The 20334-nt window shown below is 32.2% G+C and overlaps 1 protein-coding gene across 14 annotated transcripts in view; it reads left to right on the forward strand.

The window, feature by feature from the left end:
* LOC129802758 (uncharacterized) overlaps positions 1–20334 on the forward strand; it is a 66111-nt gene that overhangs the window by 41036 nt on the left and 4741 nt on the right. For all 14 annotated transcript variants that reach the window (XR_008751816.1, XR_008751815.1, XM_055848815.1 and 11 more), the window contains one exon: positions 14996–15648. Coding sequence is in view for 12 of the 14 variants with exons in the window: in XM_055848815.1 (XP_055704790.1) it covers positions 15067–15648 (582 nt within the window). In the remaining 2 variants the exon portion in view is untranslated. The remainder of the gene's footprint in view (positions 1–14995; positions 15649–20334) is intronic.

A 20334-nucleotide genomic window follows, 5' to 3' on the forward strand; every position in this document is an offset into this window, starting at 1 on the left:
TTGTAAATTTTTTTTGTGACAAAATTTGAAGAAAATAGTCTCAAGTGAAAAATAGATAATGCCTAATTTAATCCTCATTTTGAAACCTTTACAACTCGTTTATAACAAAAAGATCATAACTCATAAACCAATGCTAAGTATTCTTTTCTATTGAACTCAGAAAAAAAGTCGGAAGACATCCGACTACAAAGAGAATTTTTCAGGATTTTTTACCTATATCTTATGCTTAAAGAAGGCATTCATTCTAGTCAAGGACCATCTAAGAAGCTAATAAAATTGAAATATTATGAACTCTTAAATAAATATAATATATGGGAAATACATATTCACGTAGAAGACCGCAAAAAAATTACTACGCCACAAAAGTGAGAATTATGATTAGTTTAACTTCAAAGAAGTTCGTGCGGTCAGTGTTGCGACATCAAATCCATGCGGGACTTTTTTTACAGTCTTGGCTTTAAGTCAAGTGAAAAATCCTCCAACAGTTTGCGTCCGAAAGGTTAAGGCCGTCATGCATAAAAAAAAACATTTTGCTCTATTTTTACTATTCTATGAACTTTTCTATCTCAATATGCACAAAGTTCTTTAATCGTTTGTTTATCCAGATGCAAATGACGCAGCACTGGAAGAGAGATTGACCTCAAATATAGGAAATAATTGAACTTCTGTTATTTACCATTTCGCATCTTCCATTTGCATTAAGTGTGAATATTCTACTTCTTGTTTTTTTTTGTACTTATTGCATAAGAAACACTATGTACTTAATTTTTCATCTCAGAGAGTGCTCCAGAATTAACTGTTACACTATCATTATTCACTGGAAAGTTAAGAAAGAATAAGATAAGATACAAGTTTTTCGTCTTAAGTCTTTTGATTGTGAAATTGCATGGAATTAGTTTTTTTTTAGATACTTCAGTAAAATTAGCACAGTTTTTGTGAAAGAAACCCTTCACTCAATTGTTTCAAGTGCAATGGGAATTATGACGAAGAAGAAATTTACTATCTCACGCGAGAAGAAGTTTTCAATTATTCTTGTAAATTAATGGCAATCAAATTCATTTCTCTCTTATTACTGTGTCACAACACGAGACATGTGCTTCTTCATTAGATTTTACTCTCTTTTTTATTTCTCTGCATCAATCTAAACAATTAAATGGCATCATTAAACACTTGTAAACAATCACACAATGGCGTGCTTGGAGAAAATTTGTCGTACAAAAACCACCAAATTAATTTAACAAAATGTTCTTTTAATTTGTAGAATTTTTGTTTAGAGAAGAGTCAGTCAATTTCGTTATTGAGGAATTTCTCATTCTATCCGGGATTGTAAACCTTTAATAAATTAACGAGTTTTTCATACTTATGACTTTTTTCATTATTAATTTTTTCTATACGAATATATAGTGGCGGCCAAAATAATAGAATCACTTTGCAAATCGTCTTTATTTAAACTTATTCGATTTATAGACCACATCCTTTAATTTAAATGAAAGTGGTCCTATCGTGTTGTTCAAACTAAATTTCCTTATTGATGTATTCTGTGAAAAATAGAGACCTCTAGCGGTCAAAACAATACTTATTTGACGTAAGGTAATTATTTGAACATTTTTCTATATCAAAATTATATCAACGAATTTGAATAAACAAAAATGCTAAAGGTAAAATAGTGGTCTTTGTGGAGCTGATTCTATTAGTTTGGCCGCCACTGTATAGGGGAAGGCTTTCAGGCTTCGCACACACTCTGGCTTTGAACACTTCATATTTTTCCCATATTAGTCTTAAGTCTTACATTTCCTAAAAAAAATAGCTCAAATTCATTACCGAAATGACGGGAAAAATATGAAGTGTGCGAAGCCCTGATAGGCTTCCCCTACTACACAACAAATTAACAATTTATTGTACATTACTATACTGTACTGGGTGACTATAAGAGTAAAATTATTTTAGAACTAATCTCAGGGTGTTCTAAACACATGATGAGCCAAGAAAGTTTTCTTTCGACGACCATATGATCGGACGCTGTTGGTAGCTCAACGACCCTTTTTGCAGTGTAAAATCAGATAATTTTTCTACGTAAGAGGGTCATTGAGCTATTTTCATTGGGATTATTGCCAAAAGAATTTTTTTCTCTTTGGATCGCCCTAACGCAAATGCTAAGTCAATTTTGATTCAAAACTGGATCTGTTATATAATGTATAGCGCCAGAAAACGATGATAATTTATAGCAGAAATAATTTAACAAATTATTGGAAATAGTTTATCAACTACATTTTAATGTGGATACAAATTGTGCATAAATTTCATAAATTTATGCATCAATTCAGGGCATAAATTTTAATTTAATATCCTAAATTTTAATACAACACTGATAGAAACCCGAAAAAGTTAAAATAACATTCCAGAAATGTTTATTTTACCCTGCAGTATTGATCCGAAATCGGTGTAAATATTATGCTTTTTATGTGTATTAGGGATTAAAGTTACGTTTTTCATGTTAATTTTACCCTTAAAAAGGTGTAAAATTAACATTAAAAATTGTTGATATAATTTTACACCTAAAAAGTATTAAAATTATGAGGAAAAAAGTTAATAGCACCCCCATTTTTTCTCAGTGAATGAACTTCAGGTTTTGTTATAAAAGTCATTAAATCCCCCTTTCCTTAAGCAATCTTTGGACTAAGTATTAAGCCTAGTTTCCAAAGATTTGGAATTTCTGAAATACAAACAATTGTAATGATTTTCATAAGCTGTTGTCTCCAGTTATAAAGTAAATTTCTTCTGTTTTCGTACTTGTTTCACGTAATATTTCCAAAACTTAGGCTGCTATTCTGCCATCTTTATAATTTTGTAACTGAGCGAGATCCATGAAATTTGGTATTCTCACAGAAAAAATATAAAGTTCTAAAATATTAGTACTCTCCAAATATTTTAGACCTTGTTGTAAAGTCTCCAACAAAATTTTCAAATTACCATATTCTATATCCAAGAATTTATCAATTCATCCAAAAATTCTTTGACAGTTCCATACATTTTCCTGTACGATCCAAGGAAAGTTTAGAGATCCTTTTAAATTGTGTAAAGTGAAAGTTTTGTCAAGGTTGAATTGAATATAATTACCTTTAAAAATATTTTAATGCTTTTTTCGTGAAAAATAACCACTGTAAACACACAGTCAAATAATTCCGCAGATGGCACTGCACGACAAGTCTCCAAATTTTTTATATCTTGTTCGATTTTTGCTATAAAATTTCTTGGCGGCAGAATTGCTCAACCTTGGATTGACTCTAACAAGAATTCCAAATTCCGCAAAATCTTACAAAATTATAAAGATGGCAGAATAGCAGCCTTAGTCAGTTAACAATTCAAGATTTATAACTACTAAAAATCAACTTGACTTTTATTATTTGATTGTATTTTGTGCTAATTCACCCTACACAAACAAAAAACAATTAAAGAACTGAAAAATTTTATTTTTGTGGTAGGGGAAAGTACTCTCCCTTCGAAAGTTCATGCCTTCGAATAGCGTGAATTTCTTTTGGTTTTTATAAAAAACTTACACATTTCTATCAAATATTAGTTAGCTTACTATCAATTACGAGTCTCCTCCAAAAATAGAGGGCCTAAGTGATTCCTGTTTATGCTTTTATAAGAAAAATTGAAAATGGACTCAAAGCTTCATTTTAAAAATAGCAAATTTTGCAGCTTTATTTTCATTTCACCTCAATCGGTATGGTGATAGTGTAATGTGTTGTCTTTCTGAGTCTGGAAATGATGGTCTGATGAAGATGTTTAAGTCTTTAAATCGGTACGTGGCTAGAGTTATTTCATTGTTCACCATGGTGATCTTGCAAGATCACACAAAGGCAAAACATTTGATTGATATCATTTAAGAAACAATTTCCAATATTTTGTTTTTATTTCTTTCCGGAAACAAAATAACCTCAGTTTATTAACTTCAAAATGGCATGAAATATCACCCTTCTTTTTTTACAGTCGTATTTTTAGGGTTGTCATATCGATAATATGCCTTTTCCAACAATTTATTCCTATTGCAAAAGCAGTATTTCAGAAAAATTGGAAAATATTCTTTTTGTTAGCGTTTTTCACTATAGTGATACTTTCAGTGAATGTATTAGACCTCAGGCTAATTAATAATAGATCGTTTAGTGTTTCGACAGGAATATTTTCCGAGAAAATTCTAGATTCAAAGGCATGTACCGTCACATTCGAAGGCAAAAATTGAACCATGCCTTGGACCAAATCGACGTAGTATTTTTATTTACCTCGTAAAAAGGAACTAAGAGATTTTGAATGGTAAATGAGAGAAGCATGGGATCTCAATTAACTAAAGATTTTTTCAGTGTAACGAAAATTGGGATTCATTTTCGATTTTCCCAAAATAAAAATCATCAAGTTTGAACTTCATATTTGTGATCCAACTTAGAGTAATTTCCCCTACATGAGAAACTATGGAGTACATAAGAGATACCATGCCCCTGGTTGGATCAATTACTTTTTATACACAATATTAATACTTCGCGAAATCTTGGTTATTGAGAAATTACAGAAGTTAAACCACTAGGATAAACTTTAATTCTAGCGCAAGTTTTACGGGCGTTTCCTAACCAAGGCTAACTCATAAGCTACAGGAGTACATTTAATAGGGGAATGTTGACATGATCCGCACAGAGTGAACCTTCAAAACCATAAGATAGATAATTATTAAGCTCATTAGAGGAGATGAGAAATGGTAAGTCAGCTCTTTGCAAACAAAGAGAAAATTCGCATCGTATGAAGGTTCACTTTGTGCGAACCATGCCTACATTCCCCTAGGTATATTATGTACCGTAGATATAGAATTTATTGATTAATGACCAGGTTACATGATTAACATTTAGGCCATTTAGGACTTTGCAATGCGGGTAAAAGAAAAGTTTACGAACATTAGAGGGGCAAAGTTACCCGCATCTACGGTAAATATAGGTCCCCTGAGTACCCAGGGTTCCCTGAATAAAATATAAAAGTTCCCCAGGTTCCACGTGAATTTCCTGGGAAATATATGGGTTCTCTGACTTTCCTGAGTTCCCTGTGGGTTCCTGGGTTCCCCACATTCCCCATCGGTCCCCTGGCTAGATTGGCTCGAGTTCCCTGAAATGAGTAACCTCTTGGTTCCTAGAATTCTGTAAACTTTTAATAACAAGAAATTTAAGTGAGTTTTTAATATCTCATGTTTTGTTTGTCCACTTAGTCAAAATTAATATCTTAATACTTTAAGAACGATTGGGCTACCGGTGACCCTAAAGAACTTTCTTCCTATGGTCATCTAAAGGTGTATTTCGCTCTAAAAATTCAGAAGAAATATGACTTTTACTGACCCCAAATTTTAAATCCTCTGGTCCTTAAAGGGTTAAGACTTGTGTTGGTATTTACTTTAATTCTTCACTTGTACTAAATTCTTCAATACGCATGCATAATGATAATAGCTAAAATATTTAGTGACTTAGAAAAATGGATACAGATGAATTTGCCATGGAACAGACTTGTATATGGAGGGCAATAGTCGTTCCATTCGCTTCACATTTTTAAAAAGATTATTAAAATAACTGGATAGATTATAAAAGACACGATGCGGTTCAGTTATTTACAAGTCTTGAGCATCAAATAAGAATAAAAGTGTCTTTTATAGAAGTGAGGTGGAATATAAAAAAATAAAGAATAAGAACTCATGCCATGAGACTTCTTGAAGTTCCATTTTCATGCATTTTAAACTATACCACAATCATTCAATGCAAAGGCGGTGACTCATCTAAAATTAATTGTCCGTCTGTGGGGTTCATACTGAAGAATTTGAAGCATAAGAGCAGAAGCATTTCCTGACACAGGTGATGCTACTGCATCAGGTATTTCAGACATCATTTCACCAGATGGGAATTTTTTGGGAATGACGATGCATCTCAAATTGGATTTTCATTTTTAAATTCTTTCAGCTTTTTTTTTATTCTTTTCCCTCCCTATTAAACTGGTGGCTTTCAGGGGATGAATACTTTTCCCAAGGAAAAAAAAAGTTATGCCTTTCCGCATGATTGTACAACATCAAAGTACAGACAACATTTCAATTCGAATGTTCAAGCCAGTTGCTCTTTTTTTTCTACTTGATTGAATTGCATGTGAGAAAAATTCAAGAGAATTCAATTTACACCATCTCGCATTTACTTTGAATTCCTCTTAAAGATTTTTCTTCAATAAAACTACCAGAAATCAATTGGCTTATGTGCTTGTGCCAGGAAAAGGCGAGATGTTGAGTAAAAATGGGTGGGACTGATGGAAATGTTCTTAAAGATCTGCAAGGTAGATGTAAAAAGAATTTTCTTCTTTTTTCGTTTCATTTCTGGTTAACCTTTATACAAGTATATTATGCCAATATTATTTTTTATTGTTATTCCACATAAAAAATAATTAAATTAAAATGTATTTAACAATGATAGATAAATTGGCAGAAGAACCAGTTTCGCCTGATAAAATGTCACACAATAAAATAATATTTCATCGAGATTTGTTTTTATCCTTCTTTACCTTCGTCTTATTGACAAGAATTTTTCTTGCATGGCGTGTTTTAAGTGAAGCAGACAAAATTTATTACATATATTTTGAGAAATGGTTTTACATAAAGAAGTGAATGTTATAATGACATTAATTTGCGTCAAAGAAGAAACTCTCAGTATAATAATCTGTCTTAAAATGCTTTTGTATTTGGCTGTGGCTCTCATTTTTTTTCACCTAAAAATAATGTTAATCTCTTCTTTACAGACAAGTCCAAAGATGAGACCTAAAATAAAATAAAGAGCGGAAGAGTATCATACAAAACTTTTCACTTCACAATTTTTTTCATTTTATCTTCAAATGTAATATATTATGCTGAAAAATGTCTATGAATTTTTAAACTTTGATGTTTCATGATTGACAGCTTTTAAATATTCACATCCTCTGTCCATTGAATTTTCCCAAAGATAGAAAAATATAAAAATAGACTTTTTCGAATGGTCAGAAAATTGTAAAATTTGTAAAGTGCATTTGAGATGAGAAATTAACTTCTCGTTTCATATTCCCTCCCATATGAGTTTGTCTTGTTCTCTGTGGTTCTGCACAGCTTAGTCCAGACCTTTTTCCCTCAATTGGCAGACAAGAGATTTATCAAATTGAAGAAACCACTTTACTTCCATCCTCAGTAGGGGAAAGTGACCATGCTTGATACTGTAAAATGATGTCCAAGGTTTGTGATTATTTTCTGATTAACACACAAACCGAAGCGATTCTTGCACTATGACAAAAAAATGTCTCACTTATTAGATTCATAATCCAACCTCAAATAGTTCCTGGAAATCCTTAGATTTTCCTCAAGAAGAAAATGGAAATTCAGTAGCGATTTTTATACAAGTTGGGTCCGAGGCCTTCCTGTATAATAATTGATTCGACAATTCGGAGGCCCATTTTCACCGCAAAAAATTCACCGGATACAAAAAATTGCACATCAATATTTAGACGGAACTCTAATCTATCTGCTTAAATCGTTTATATGACTGGTTATTAGTTTTAAAATCACTTTTGTGTAATTTTTCTAAGCCGTGTTTTTATGACATTAGGGCACTAGCGAAAACCATTTTTTCACTTTGAGTCCATGAAAATGTCATTCTGCAACCTTAAAATTCAGGCAACAGGGTTGAAGATTATGTCAATTGTCGATAAAATTGGCGGATTGAAATATGTGTAATTATGAAATAAGCACATCTAATGATATAGTTGCCACATTAAAATTATCATTCATGGACCCTTCTTAAAATATAGGATGGACACAAGTAGAATTTATGAGTTTGTTACCACCCACAAAAACAGTGTCCACCAGGTAAAAATATTTTTACATAAATATTAGTACTGATGACCCCTCTATGTGCCTATGATAGTAGTTTTCGTGAACAGCGACATTAATTAAGAAATACTTATGAAATATCATGTATCGAAATTACAGTTTTGGGCCTATTTTTGATTTTTGCTTCCTGAAACTTGGAAAAAAGAGCTAGGATCCTAATTTTTTTTAGGAAATGTGAGGCTTAACACCAGCTATTGAAATATATTGCGATGAGTCATTACTATTGATTAACATAGGAAAAAAATAGTTATTATCAAGCTTGGATCGTATCAAGCATGGTCACTTTCCCCTATACTTTACAATCGCAAAACCATGTTCTTTGGAAATCTCCATGAATACCAGAAAACTTCTACCAAGAATAGATTTCAGACTTCTTCATGCGAAACTATGGTGTTTTCAACTTGAAACTTAATGACCCATTATTGCCTTCAATTCACAATTTCTACCATTAGCTCACAAATATAACTCTGCATCTCTTAAGAATTAAAATACTTTTTTGCTGTGAATTTAAAAAATGAAGGGTTACCATGTCTGAAATACTTTGCAGAATGCTTGAACTTGCTAAAAATGTATTAAGGACATAAATTATTTGAACGAATTAAGATTACTGCGTCTAACTGTGTTATCACACTTGCACATTAAAATTTTAATATGATTCAAATTAATTGTCGCTGGTGAGAGTCCAAATGTGTAATTTGTGTGTTTCAATAATTTTACATTCAAGATTTGATCTATTTGTTGATAAAAAGGTAGACTTGGCCCGCAAAATTTGATATAAATTGATTTATAGCATTAATGCGATTTTTAATGCGATTACGATGAGTAAATTTAAACTTATTTTTGCAGGCCAAGTCCACTTCTTTATCAATAAATAGAAAAACCCCAAATATTAAGTGACTCAAAGACACAAATAACATATTTGGACACTCACAAGCGACAATTAATGTGAATCACATTAAAATTTTAATGTGCCAGTGTGATAACGCCGTAACATTGGAAGTGAACATCGAGCACAGCTTGGGTCGGAGGCAGCCAAAATCACGAAAGCCAAAATCCCGATTCTGAAAGGGATGAAATTATATAGAGGATAATGTATAAAATAATTTCCCAAGACACAGAAATTTTTCCTTTGCCTCCAGCAGGCGCTCGCTGGTGCAATCGTGGGAGTAGCTATGATACTTTTAAGAATTCCGGATTTTGGCTTTCGGGATTTGGCCCATTCCGAATTCTATCATTCGGAATTTTGACTTTAGGGATTTTGGCGTTCGTCATTTTGGCTTTCGAGATTTTTTTTCAGAATTTTGACCGAAACCCTCCAGGATAACATAATGGATAATTATTAAGCGTTTAATAATGCGAGTGCTTTACAAGCCAGTTTTTCGTAAGCTTTTCTTTAATTCTAGAACTTAAAAGTGATATAGGGAAAACTGGGGCACCAAACGCTGCGATTTTTTAATCAGATATTCGACTTCTGAGGACAAGGCCTATAGGAATTTATAGGCATTATAGAAATACTTGTCCATTGAAGAAATGGTCGAGATAGTCCTAGTAGTTTAAAAATAAAAATTAGTGTTTGGTGCTACCCCGTGTTTGGTGGTGCCCCAATTTCCCTTAAGTGTATTTTAAGATGGTAAAAAGAAAATTAAAGAAAAGCTTATGTAACCCAGGCGTACAAATTTACCTGCATCTGCAAGTAACTTAATTTAATGCAATGCCATAAATTTAAGTAGTAGTAAAACAACTGGGGAAAACTGGGCCATATGTACATGGGGTAGCTGCAAACACTGATTTTTATTTATTTTTTTTTGTTTCCCCCCTTACCTGTCCCCCCTTACCAAGGTCTTAGGCCTTTAGGCCTATTCTGACCAGTATCCTGTGTAGAAAATCCTTTAAAAACCAAAAACGTCCACAAAAATATATACCAAAATCATCAATCTATAAAATTAAAATATCTCCCAAATACTGAGGAAAAACAATAAAAATTTAAGACGGGAACCTTACACATTAATGGCCGTACTGCACTGATTTTTATATCTACATTAATTTGACTTACATCGACCAATTCTTCAGTGGACAAGGACTCTTATAGTATTTATGAATCCATATAGGTCTTGTCCTCTGAAGTAGCCTACCCCATGTGTTCTACTGTCCCACAATTTCTCCTACTTATCAAATGTATCAAAATGAGACAATTCTAGTAACATATTATCTTGAATTAGTCTTAGATGGTACTACATTGCTTTTATTCTTAAAATTGTCTTAAATGTAATTTATGATACAAAGATCAAAGAGGCTCCAATCCACCACCCATCGGAGATGTGTTCCATCAGTTCAGTTCAGCCACCGATCATGTTATTTATTTCCATTTGGATGCCATAGGGGAGACTGGGGTAAAAAGTCACAAATTGAAAATTACAAAATTCAATATCTTCCAAGATAAAAGGGATAGCGGTTTAAAATTTTTTCCATAGATGGCCTCCATAGACCTTCTTCAAAGTCGTAAGTTTCTTAGAATTCGAATAAGGAATTCAGAAAATGAAAAATATTGAAATTTTTAGCCCTATTTTTAAAATGTTTTCCTTACAGCAGATATCAATTTTGACCTACTTATTTTTCAAAATTGATGCACTGGTAAATATTTCCTAAATGATTTGAATTCTTTGAATACAAAACCACTATCTATTTTAGAATTTTACAAAGATTCTTTTCTTCAGAAATTCTTTTATTAAAAATGACCACTTGGGGTAAAAAGTAACAAAAGGTATGGAGCAAAAAGTAACAAAGACCGAAGCAATTTCTGATATCTCACGGCGAAAAGAAACGTTATTTTCGCGTCTCGCCGCTTTTTGCTTGTATTGGTCAGACGATTAGCAGTCTCTTGTGTGTTTTTCAAAAAATAGCTTGAAAAGCGCTTTTCTCGTCCAGATAGAGAAAACTGTGTTTTAAAAAGGTGTAGAGGAATAAATTTCCTATGAAAATATGTCACCTAGCTATTTTTTTTTTTAAATTTACGACAGCTCGTAATAAAACAAATCAAAATGTGATAATATCTCATACCTGGTACAATTTGCCCCAGCATTTTTGAGAATGGTCACAAAATTACCTTTTAGAAAACAGCTCGATAAATGTATTTCCTTACAAAATAGAGGGAAATAACTTTCATAAAGTTGTAGAGCGGTAAATTTCCTATAAAACTGCACTAATTAGAAATTTCTGAGGCGCTAGGGTAGCTTGTAAAAAATAAAATAACCGTTTTGTTACTTTTTGCCCCAGTCTCCCCTACTAAATAACAGTGATAAATTTGGTTTTGAAGAAGTTAAAGGTACAAGTTGAATACTTTTTCCAAAATGTGTCGTAATTACCTTTTTAAAATATTAAAAAAAACTCTCATAGGGAAAAAGTTAAATGTTGGCCAAAAAATCAAGGTTATGGTAATTGTTAGCCATTCAAATAACTCTCCAAAACCAAAATAATTTGTGAGATTAAACGAAACTAAATAACTAAATATTTAATTACATGTAGATTGCTTTATCTAGGAGTTTTTATATCCTTCGAACAGAATATGAATTGTAAAATCGCAATGATTTTGTATCTATTCTTGTTCTTTAAAAATATTTTGTTACTTGAAACATAACCTAGAAAAACTGATTTTTATTTTTGATAAACAATTAAAATCTTCGCAAAAGCGTATGAAATTTCTTTATTTGACCGCCAGAGCGTAAAAAAAAACTTTTTAATATCTAAAATGAAGGAGAGCTTAATTTAAAGTCTTTGAGTTTCTAGGTTATGTGTAACATAACCACACTTACGACTGACAATCAACATTTTTCAGGCTTTTGTACGATTTTATCCTGCACTTTCTCAATTGTAGCTTAATTCAGAGTTGATTAAAATGAAATTAATCAGTGTTATTTCAAATTTAATTCAATTGAAACTTTTAATTTTGCATGATGGGAAAACAAGAGCGGGTACTCATGAATTTTCAAGAGTCAAGAGTATCAGTGAAAAGATACACGATTGAAACTTTCTTTTGCAGAATAACTTTATTTATAAGACACTTGTCTATTTAAGAGAGTATTCTTGTGATAAACCGTTAATATTTTCGCTTTCTGAATGATTCTGCTCAAGATTTCTTTGCCACTCAGCCAGTAGTGTGCAGTGTAAACGGCTTTCTCAAAATACACTTGTAATTCTGGAGGATTTCTCTGTCACGATGAAATATATCAAGATCATTGAGCAATATATAAATTCTCAGTGGATTTGTGTATATGTGTATACATAATATCTGGTAATTTTTTGTTTTTGCTATATAATCACAAATTCGTGAATATCTATTCTAGCAATCTTTTCTTTAAAGCTTTGCTAACAAGCTCCCGACCACAGAAAGAACTGAAGAAAATAGAATGTGGCTTATTAGAACATAAAAATGAGAAGAACAATGTGATGTAAAATTCATTCATTCACTTACAAAGAGTTGGCGCGCAGTTTTGTAAGTTCTTTAAATGAAAGAAACATAAAATGAGGAAACACTGAGGATTTCTTAGAAATTAGTAATTTTCTTTCAATTGTTAAAGTTGTGTATATTTAGAAAAAAAGAACACAACAACAGTTTGAACGTGATTTATAGAAATCACGAATTTAATCAACTCTAAATACCTTGAGATACATTTTAAATTTTACCAATAAATTTATTGATTCTATTAGCAGTAATGTACATAATCTCAAAAGTCGTACACTTGCATATTGAGGAATATAAATAAAATTTATTGAATTGAGGCAATGAATTGAATGAACTGGGTCGTCATCGATTTCAAACATTGTTGAATGTGTTAGAAAAGAGAAGGCATAATAAAAAAAAACATACATGACCTCAGAAGATCAGAAGATTATCAATCAATTTGTGTTGATGCTGGAGTTGTGAGTGGTTGGACTTAAAACTATACATTACATTGCGACTTTTCTTATCATAATAATTAATTTGACTTTTTATAACAGTTTTGTTTTTCCTTAATTTTTGTTTGAGACGTAACATTGTACAATAAACAAGGGCGATCGTGTATGCACCGAAAAGAAGAAATTGTTCAATCAAACAAAACATTTATTAAACTAACTTTAATTTACTTTAGCATACTTTTTTATTAACGAATAGAAATATGGATATAATGTCTAACTACAAATATTTAAAGAAAGAAATATTATTTTTTAATATTCAATATATGTTTGATAAATAAAAAAATATATAAAAAATAATAATTAAAGACAAAAAATGATTAAAAATTCCTCAGAAACCCGAGACATTTGCAAGAGTTATCGGGATTCCAGAAAATTTTTGGGAAATACTCAACGGTAACCCGGAAAATTGTCGAGAATTTGAAAAATGTTCAAGGGCTCGCAGCAACTCCTACACAGAAAAAAATATTTTGTAAAAATGTTCGTAAATGTTTGTGAATTGCTATGGGGGAGTTACGAAATGCTTGTAAATCGTATAACCCACAAACATGTTCGTGAAAGTTTGTACTTTTTCACAAACATTGTTCGTAACATGATTATTTGACGAACATTGTTTGTACTTTTACAAACATTTGTTCGTAAATGTTCGTAAACGCATAAAAAATGTTCGTAATTTTTTTCATTTGTTCGTTAATGTTCGTAAAATGTTCGACAGGAAAACAAACATTTACGAACAAATGACAAAATTTTACAAACATTTTTGTGTGTTTACGAACATTTACGAACAAATGTTTGTAAAAATACAAAAAATCATCGTCAAGTGATCATGTTACGAACAATATTTGTGAAAAAATTACAAACTTTTACGAACATGTTTGTGGGTTATACGATTCACGAGCATTTCGTAACTCCCCCATAGGAATTCACAAACATTTACGAACATTTTTACAAAATATTTTTTCTGTGTATAATCCGGTTTAGCCCCTGAAAACATTGGGAAATCTGGGAAATTTTGAAGAAACCTCAGAAACCCTGTAAAGCAGGGTAACTTACGTGAAACTTGGGATATCTTCGAAAATTGTCGGCACCTTAGCTAACGCTTCTGATTAGTTATTAAAACTTCGAGGTAGAAATTTTTCAATTCCCTTTTTTCCTTCGTCGAAACTAAAAACTACACAATTGTGTATATTTTACACAATTTGTGTAAAATTACATAAATTTTACATAATAACGATTTCAATGTAGCCTCACATCCCCCTAACATGAATAAAAAATTGATTTAACTATTTACGTAAACGCTTTTTGAGATCAAAATTAAGAATTTCATAAACAGCTGATTACTAAGTAAAAAATGAATTTGTAATTTTTACCAAGTCTATTATAAATACAAAATGAAATAAATTCATTAACTTTTTCAAGTTCAATTACATTCTTGTTTTTTTCGGTGCATAGACCGGAAAAACTTACAAGTTTTTTGCATTGCAATAATTGGGAACGTCTTAGAAAAAGACAAAGGTGATTCTACAATTTCTGATAATTACAACCATGAGTTTCTCAATGGGTTAAATTAAAGTTTCTCTCTTTCTCTTTCTTGGATGCTGGGTCAAGTCACGATTAAACTAAACACATTTTCTGCCCCGGAATTGGGTACAATGTGAGATTCACTGGTCATTGATGGTTTTCTTGATGATTGAAGATATAGCCATATAACCCAAATATCACCAATTTATTTATCGAAAGATTGACGCTCAAAATCACGATGATGGACAGAGAAATGAGGAAGAGACAAAGAAGTTGCTCTCAACATAAGGTATTTTGGAAGCAAATTGTTCCACTAAAGTTCAAGCTCTGCGCTCTTGATCACGAGCCACACCAAAGCATTTCAATGCCACGACATTGTTACAACAACAAATCAATGATTGTAATATGAAATCATGTCAATTTTTGCCAATTTGTCTGATTGAGCGCAGACATTGAGAAGCCACGAGCTGAACAATGCTTAAATTGAATATAACAACCAATCATTCTGAAATCGACACTCAATAATAAGATGTTTTGATTAATAAATCCAATCAACTGAAGGTTAATTAGATGGGACTTTTTTTCTTTATTATTTTGCAGATACATAGGGAATCTCCAGAGATGACAGAAAGCTGCAGTTGGAATCTGATGCAATGAAGTGAAGATAAGAAATGACGCTAAATCCACTGATTGTGATCTTCTACGCTCTCTGCTCGCATCTGCTTGGGGAAGTGGCATCCCTGCCAGTAACTTCGAAACCCCTGGCGAGCAATCCGGATCATCTGGCGTGGGAAGCATGGCTCACGGTGGATTCACGCAATCCTCTCTACAACGACATGACCCGCAAAATTACACCAAAGTCTATATTCATTGCTCCAAATTTTCGCAATGAATCCCTTCCCTGTCCCACAGGTTTCAAGGTTGATCATCGTGGTCAGTGCATTAGGGTGGTGAGCATTGATCCCAATGATCTCCTGGCCAATCGACTCCAATCCATTTTGGCATCTACCAATATCCAAATGGATGACGATGAGATCTACGATTATGATTCCTACGACACAAGTGGTCCATTCCAGGTGAATCTCCCTATTTCTTTGGATGCTGACTCCAAATTGGAGCAGAGTCAAGGAGCCAAAGGAGCACCAGAAGGACTTAGAGAAAATACTCAAATTCTCAATGGAGAACCATCGTCCATCCAAGAAACTCTGGAAAATGGTCAAGAGACAACCACCAGCTCAGACGAAGAAACAAAAGTATGAGAATGTCTATCTTAATGGGTTTTTGGTCAGAAATTTCTTACACTGTTGAGCAATATTGTTGATTTAAATAATTTTACTAAGCTTTTGCGAAAACGAAATTCACTCAGGCTATAAAGACACAGAATTAGAACAGACTTGGTGTATTATTTTATGTTTAATAAAGCGATACATTGCGAATATAACGAAATTTGAAAGTCTTAAAACCTCTTAAGAAATTGCTTTATGTGTTTTTTGTGGTTTTTGATCTTACTGTAATCCTTGATAAGTTATGACTTTGAATCATTGAATTTTGAGAGTTATCGCTCTTGATTTAGATTTTTCAATTTCCCAAGGAATGGTGGCGACTTTTATGGTAATAAGAATATTTCGATGGAAACTGCTGATCGAGGCCCCATGAAGTATACTGAAGATCAGCAAGTTTAACACAGTTAAAACTCCAATGGACGTGTAAATTTACCAAGCTGTAGTAAAGGTAATCACTTATTCATCGAGAGTAACATCACGAAAAAAAGTTGTGAAAATTTAATAAATTCTATGCTATAATAAATTGATTTAACAGCAAACAGCTCTCTAACCCTATAGGGTAAGTGTGCCAAATTTCGGCATAGTTGCATGCAAGCGTCAAAGTCTCAACTTTGAAATGTAATATCTTTAATAGAAATTGATTTTTTTTTATTCCTTCTACTTAAGGAGTGTTGCTTAGAACCTTGTAGACAGTTTATCGTCTTTATTTACCCAAAAATCATTCTTAAATACATTTTAAAATGAATAAAAATATAGACATAGCTTTGGTGCCCTATTTCGGCCACCTTCATTCTCATATTTCCTTGCCCTTCAGGAATTCTTCCAATGCCTTTTTCACGTCATCTCGTTTGTCGAAGCTAAATTTTTTGTTATTCTTTTGCATTGTATAATCTCTAGAGTACGTAAAATCTAAAAGTTCATGGAAATTCGAGGAACAAAAAAGGTGGCCGAAATTGCAAGCTGGCCGGAATTTGGCACACTTACCCTATCAAATTTTAGTCATGAAAAATAATTCATAGAGTTTGTATTAAAATATTAGAATATATTGCTTAATAATATTAGAATTTGGGCTATTCATATTTTTATTATATGATTTCTTGGGCACTCAATGGATCAAGTAGTAAGAGTATTCGTTCTAGGATAGGTCACCAGCGAGCTCCTGGCAAGTTGGCCTTTATATATGGAGCTATTTGAAGCCAATTCCTAAATTGGTCTCGGACTCAGCTCACAGTGCTCCGAGGAAAAAATTTATTTGAACAAAAATTTAGTATAGTTATCCCTCCATACGCAAAGGTATCTTATAATACGGGAAAACTTCTCACTTTTTAAATATTTAGCATAACGGTAACGAGTGCAAAAAAATTCCCATATAAATTTAAATCTAAGTATGATAAAGTGACTTCAAATTTCAGGCAACTTGCCAGGGGGTTGGTCACCAGGAATTTTCTGACATTAAAGATGTTCGAATTACATCCTGTGAGTTCTGCACTTGATTCCACAGGGCATGAGATTGATAAAATCGTATCCTTGTATAGGAATAAAAAATAATGCATATTCCGATCTCTCTGTGCGGGAAGGCCTAGCTCCTCTATTGAACGTTGCGTCACCATTATTATTATTAATTGATTTGTTATGATGGATAACTCAGTTATTTGTAAGCTTTTACACAAATCCCATATTTTTCAAGAAGATGCTATTGAAACCTTTATCTAGGTTTCACTCAAAAATAATTGAAGGCCTTGCCTTCCTCGTAATCAATGACCATCATCGTTAATGTCTATAAAATTTCAATTTTGTTGAAGGGATGCTTATTGTAAAAACTCCAGAACAAACCTATATAGGGTAAGTGTGCCGAATTCCGGCCAGCTTGCAATTTCGGCCACCTTTTTTCTTCCTCGAATTTCCATGAACTTTTAGATTTTACGTACTCTAGAGATAATACAATGCAAAAGAATAACAAAAAATGTAACTTCGACAAACGAGATGACGTGAAAAAGATATTGGAAGAATTCCCGAAGGGCAAGGAACTCTGAGAATAAAGGTGGCCGAAATAGGGAACCAAAGCTATTTCTTTATTTTTATTCATTTTAAAATATATTAAAAATGATTTTAGAGTAAAGACGGTAAACTCTTTACAAGGTCCCAAGCAACACTTTTTCAGAAGGAAGAATAAAAAAAATCAATTTGTATTTAAAATATTACATTTCAAACTTGAGACTTTGAGGTTTGCATGCAACTATGCCGAAATTTGGCTCATTTATCCTAACTGTTTCAAATTAAGGAAGGACTTAACACATTTAACATGATAAAGAATAAGGTACATCCCAATAAAGGTCATATTCCTTAGAAGTAGCAATACCAACAACGGTTACCCGTTTACCGAAAAAACGGTTAACCACTCTATTCTCGAGACGGTTTTAAACCGATTTTAGAGATAAACCCGATCTTAAACTGTCTCTTTCAAGAACATTTAAAATTTTTTTTATTCTTAGTTTTATTTCTTGGAATGCAAGCAATACTGCAAAATATTTCTGTGTATACTCATGCTTGTGTTTAGTCTAGGAGTATTTTGCTTTGTTTAGAAGCATTTTACACAAGACTTCGGAAGATACATACAGAAGAGAACCTCAAAATCCTTAGGTATAATAACCAAAAGTTTTCCTTTTATAAAACAAACTATTGAAAGGCAAATAGAAATGGAAAAAACGGTAAAGCTAATGAACTTAGGCTCGTCCTCGAGAACATTCAGCCAGTAAAATTTAGCGGTAAAGGTTCCGTTTAAACTATCGGACATAGAGAGTTTAGGATCAAGATTTAAGAATTAATTTTTTGTGAAATTTTTTGTATAAATTTTTCTTTACATGATCCTTTATCGTCAAATTTTACAGGTTAAGTATTCTCAAGGTTTAGCATCAAAGTATCCAATCATTCATTTAAAACGTAATCAAGGTCTACTTTACTGGTCTTCTGCTATCTCTTAAAATTAGAAAAATCTCGTAAAATTAGTGTAATTTTTTAGAGACGTGTTTTTTTTCTATTTTTCCGAAATCTTCTGTCGTTTTAATTTAAAAATATCTTCCACGCACTGAATATGTAAAATGTAAATCTTAGTTGAACATAAATTCAAAAATTTATTTAGAGGAATTTAAATTTTACTCCCTGTACCAAGGGCCTCTCGACATTTCATTTTTCCATGCATTTTTGTATAGAGACACTGAAGACTATTGACAAGTTTTTTCCTAAAGAGAATTGACTTATCAGTCTGATATATTTCGAAATCGTGCATTAAAAGTCACCTAAAAATACATATTTCATAATATTCGCCGAAGTAATAGAAGAACTACGAGCAAATTTCTTTAAGTCGCGGTGCAATATCTACAAAATTTTTCCAAGGAAAAGTGAAAAATAGCTTCACTTTTTATTAGGCTTGATGGGCCCTTGCCTTGTACAATTTATACTTAGTAGAGAACTTCTAGTAGTTTTCTTAGTAGAGAAGTAGAGAAATTGTTTAATGATATGCGTTGATATAAAAAATCTACGACTCATCTTAAAGTTATAGAATAAAATATTTCTGACAATTTTTATAAAAGCTGAATGTTTTTCTGTAAATAGTTCCATATCAGGGGCATGACATTTCCTATGTTTCCCATATGTTTTTAGCGAACCGAAAGAACTTTTGAATTTATTAGCTGTTTTCTGTCATTGTAGGATGAATTAGCAAAAAATACTAATACAAAACAAAAGCCAATTTAATAACGAAGAGGCAACCGAAAACCCCAAATTGGCAAACTACGTAGTTTCGGAGATATCTACGAAAACAGGGAAAAAAATACACTAAAACCGGCCTTATTTTTCAGAGCTTAAATATATTATTTCTAATTCGGAATTTTGAGATTTCCTCACTATTTTTGTTGGGTAAAAGAAAATGATTACAAAGAAGTTTTCTTGAGTGTAAGGCTTCTACTCCTTCGTAATCTTCTTTTCGTATTTGCCCATCGGAAACAATAAAGAAATCTCAAAATTCCGAATTAGAAATGATTCCTCATTGCTCGGTTTTACCCGATTTACGCTAGGATAAAATTTAGAATTCCAGCTAACGCAGAATTTGGGACAAACCAATTTAAAGTTCGCATAACTCTCTTAAAACTTAATACACCAAATCAAATAAATAATCTTCCAATAGCATTATTCATCAATAGTAATAAAATGGTTTCTAATTTATTACTATAGTTTGTCTATGTCCGATCTTTCAAATTTCTTTATTCCGAATATTATTTTGTCCGGAATTCAAATTTTAATACAATTTGTACTGCTCATTTTAAAATCACAAGGTTTTCATTAGATTTAGGGGGAAGTAGGACACCTTCAAATTTAGGATAGCTTTAAAATTGGTATTTCTCTCCTATTTTTAAATGGAATTGAGCCTTTTCATAATGTAATGTAGATTCCCAATTAGTTTGTGGAGCTACATTACCTATATCATGATACTGAGCTAGGTTTTTCAGGACAATCTGTCCTTCCGGTGAGCGTCGGAATTTGTTGATCAAATCCTATGAATAAAACACACAATTTTACTAGAGCTTTCGACACTTACCGTGTCTTCCTCAGTGGCTCAGGAAAAACGAAAAAGAAAAGTATAAAGAAAGAAGAAAATTA

The sequence above is a fragment of the Phlebotomus papatasi genome, chromosome 2 (genome assembly GCF_024763615.1).
Source record: "Phlebotomus papatasi isolate M1 chromosome 2, Ppap_2.1, whole genome shotgun sequence".
NCBI classification, from domain to species: Eukaryota; Metazoa; Arthropoda; class Insecta; order Diptera; family Psychodidae; genus Phlebotomus; species Phlebotomus papatasi.